The sequence below is a fragment of the Nestor notabilis genome, unplaced genomic scaffold (assembly GCF_000696875.1).
Source record: "Nestor notabilis isolate BGI_N333 unplaced genomic scaffold, ASM69687v1 scaffold30105, whole genome shotgun sequence".
Taxonomy (NCBI): domain Eukaryota; kingdom Metazoa; phylum Chordata; class Aves; order Psittaciformes; family Psittacidae; genus Nestor; species Nestor notabilis.
In genome coordinates, this window is record NW_009931096.1 from 1 (window position 1) to 2899 (window position 2899).

The following is a 2899-nucleotide window of genomic DNA, read 5'->3' on the forward strand; positions in this document are numbered from 1 at the left end:
TGGCGGACTTGATCAGGAGCTCCTCCAACGTGGTGTTCCACACGGGGGCTGGAATCAGCACTGCCTCGGGGATCCCTGACTTCAGGTAAGGGCAGCAGGCAAAGGACTGGGAGGTTCTTGTAAAGCTCTGAATGCTGCCCCAGCCAGAACAGCTCCGGTTTTGAGCAGCCCTTTGGCGTTAGGCTGTGCCCACAGAATCATAGAATGGTTTGTGTTGGAAGGGAACTTAAAGCTCATCTAGTCCCAATCCCCTGCCATGAGCTGGGACCCCTTCCACTAAAGCAGGTTGCTCCAAGCCCCGTCCAACCTGGCACTGCCAGGGATGGGGCAGCCACAGCTTCTCCGGGCACCCTGTGCCAGCGCCTCAGCACCCTCACAGGGAAGAGCTTCTGCCTTGTATCTAACCTGAGCTTCCCCTCTTTCAGTTTAAACCCATCACCCCTTGTCCTATCGCTCCAGTCCCTGATGAAGAGTCCCTCTCCAGCACCCTTCAGACACTGGAAGCTGCTCTGAGGTCTCCGCGCAGCTTCTCTTCTCCTGGGTCTGAACAGCCCCAATGTTCTCAGCCTGTCTTCATATGGGAGGTGCTCCAGCCCTTGATCACCCTCATGGCCACCCTCCATGTGCTCTGCTTCCCTCAACAACAAAATCACTGGTGACCAACATTCATTCAGTAGTGCCTCGCTCCTCCATTGACAGGGCACATGGTGCATTTCCAACTGTCCTCTCAGAGCCCGAGCTCTCCATTCTCACTCTTTCTGTCCCCACTGCTGCAGGGGGCCCAATGGTGTCTGGACTATGGAAGAGAAGGGGCTCTCCCCAAAATTCGACACCACCTTCGAGAGTGCCAGACCCTCCAAGACTCACATGGCGCTGCTGGGGCTGCAGAGGGTCGGTATCCTGAAATTCCTGGTCAGCCAGAACGTGGATGGCCTTCACGTGCGCTCCGGATTCCCACGGTACTGCCTCTCCCACCCGGCTCCGGGTTCCTCATCCCTTTCCCAGCGCTCCTATGTGGCTGTTCTTGCTGCCTGATAAGCAACAGCCTCATGTGCTGGTGTTTGATGCTGGGGCTTGATTTCCACGGCTGGTTTGGAAGCTGTGTCTGATGTGGGGAGAGGAACCTGGAAGGGAGGCATAAACCAGCTTGAACTGAAGAGAGGTTATGGCAGTAATTCAGAGGGTGGTGAAATGAAACCAGCCTTGGTTGATGCTCTCTAGATGGACACCCAGAAGCCATTTGTTGGTCTCAGTGTTGGGCTGTCACATGTTGTCACCCACCAGCTGTGTGACTGGAGCTGGTGCCACTGTGAGCAGCCTGAACCATGGCCTCGGGAAGGACACATTGCCTTCAAGCAGGGAGGTGGGCTCAGAGCACATGAGCCTTTCCACTGCCTCTGTACCCATCCAGAGGGGTGAAGGAAGTGCAGGGAAGATGAAACCTCTGCTGCTGGTTGCAGAGCCACATGGTGCCCTGGTTGACCAGTGCTGTCTCACAGCACTGGATCTTGAGCTACTTTTGCACTTTGCTTAAATTGAATTTCTTGAGAGAAAATAGAGACAGTGCTGCCCCAGAGATGAAACCAGAGAGCCTTACAGAGCATTTTGCCTCTCAATACATTTGCAAAACTGTAAGGGCAGCAGGAAGGAGAGAGTCCCACAACTAGGACAGCTCTGATGTACCTGTGGTGAGGTCAGGGACCCTGCGTGGGCCTGTTCCCTCTGCAGGGAGCTCCACAGAGAAAGAGTACAGCATCTGCTGCCCATGTGGTGGGGACTGAGGTATGTTTAGTAGTGGCTGTTTCAGAGATGTCCTCAAAAGAACCCACCTCTCCATTAGCGCTCATGGCAACAGGCTCTTCAGCCTGTTACAAAAGCCATTTCCAGCACTTAAGACCAGCGAGCGATTGTCTTGTGAGGCGCAGTGCTTGGAGCTGCCTGGAAAGGGAAGGGAAGAGCAGCTGAGTTCAAGTAATAAAATAAAATGGAGCTGGGATGAGAACAAGAAGCATGAATGGAACCTTGGAGAGGATGCATCTCATGAACATCTTCAGTGCCTGAGCTGCCTCCCAGGGGGAAATTCCAGTTATTAAAAGCCCTCAGTCCTGCTCCTTGTGCCACATTTGGCTTTTTAAACTAAACAACCATGGGAAAAAGAATAGGAAATAAGAACTAGAAGTCAGCCATGCTCCCTGCAGCCCATCGCTGCTGGCGCCCGCTGGTTTAGCACAGCTCTTCCATGCAAGTAAAGCATGTGCCTAAGTAACTGCTGCTGAGCTGAGGCCAAAACAGGGGAAATCAAGTCAGTCCTGTCTCCATCCACCCTGGAGGAGGTTCCCAGTCACCATGGGGCTTGCAGGAGCACAGGGAGAGCATGGCCTTATTTTCCTCTGCCTTCTGCATTGAGCTCAAGGGGAGTTTTAGTCAAAACAAGTAGCCAAAAGAGCCATGCAAGGACAGGGAGGAACAGCAGGAACTGGAAGAGCAAAGCTCCAAGTTCCCACTGGGCGCAGAGATTTGAGGCTGGATCAGAACAGGGGCTGGAATTGGTGCTGCAGATGGAAGCATTTAAAATGCAAAGGCTGGGACGTGCTGTCCTTCCCTTCAGTCCTAGTTGCGGCCATGGGATAGAACTGCTCCCAGGCTGCGGTGGAAGGAGCCCCTGAGGTGCTGGGTCTTGGCGAGGAGGGGGCTTGTGCAGCTCTCCCTGTTGTCCCGGGGCTCTCCCAGCTCACCTCTGCTGTTCCTCCTGCAGGGACAAGTTGGCTGAGCTCCACGGGAACATGTTTGTGGAAGAGTGTGTGAAATGTGGCAAGTACGTGAGCCCTGAGCCGAGAGGTGGGAGCTTTGTTGGTGTCCCCAGGGAATGACAGAGGCCCTGGGGTTGTCACCTGGTGGG

The 2899-nt window shown here is 54.4% G+C and overlaps 1 protein-coding gene across 1 annotated transcript; it reads left to right on the top strand.

The window, feature by feature from the left end:
• Nucleotides 1–3: 3 nt before the first annotated feature.
• Nucleotides 4–2838, top strand: LOC104406663 (NAD-dependent protein deacetylase sirtuin-6-like; the record flags this gene model as incomplete). Its single annotated transcript, XM_010015720.1, has 3 exons — nt 4–85; nt 777–959; nt 2756–2838. Coding segments are annotated over 3 exons (348 nt in total), but the record flags the coding sequence as incomplete, so codon positions are not given.
• Between the last annotated feature and the right edge of the window lie 61 nt (nt 2839–2899).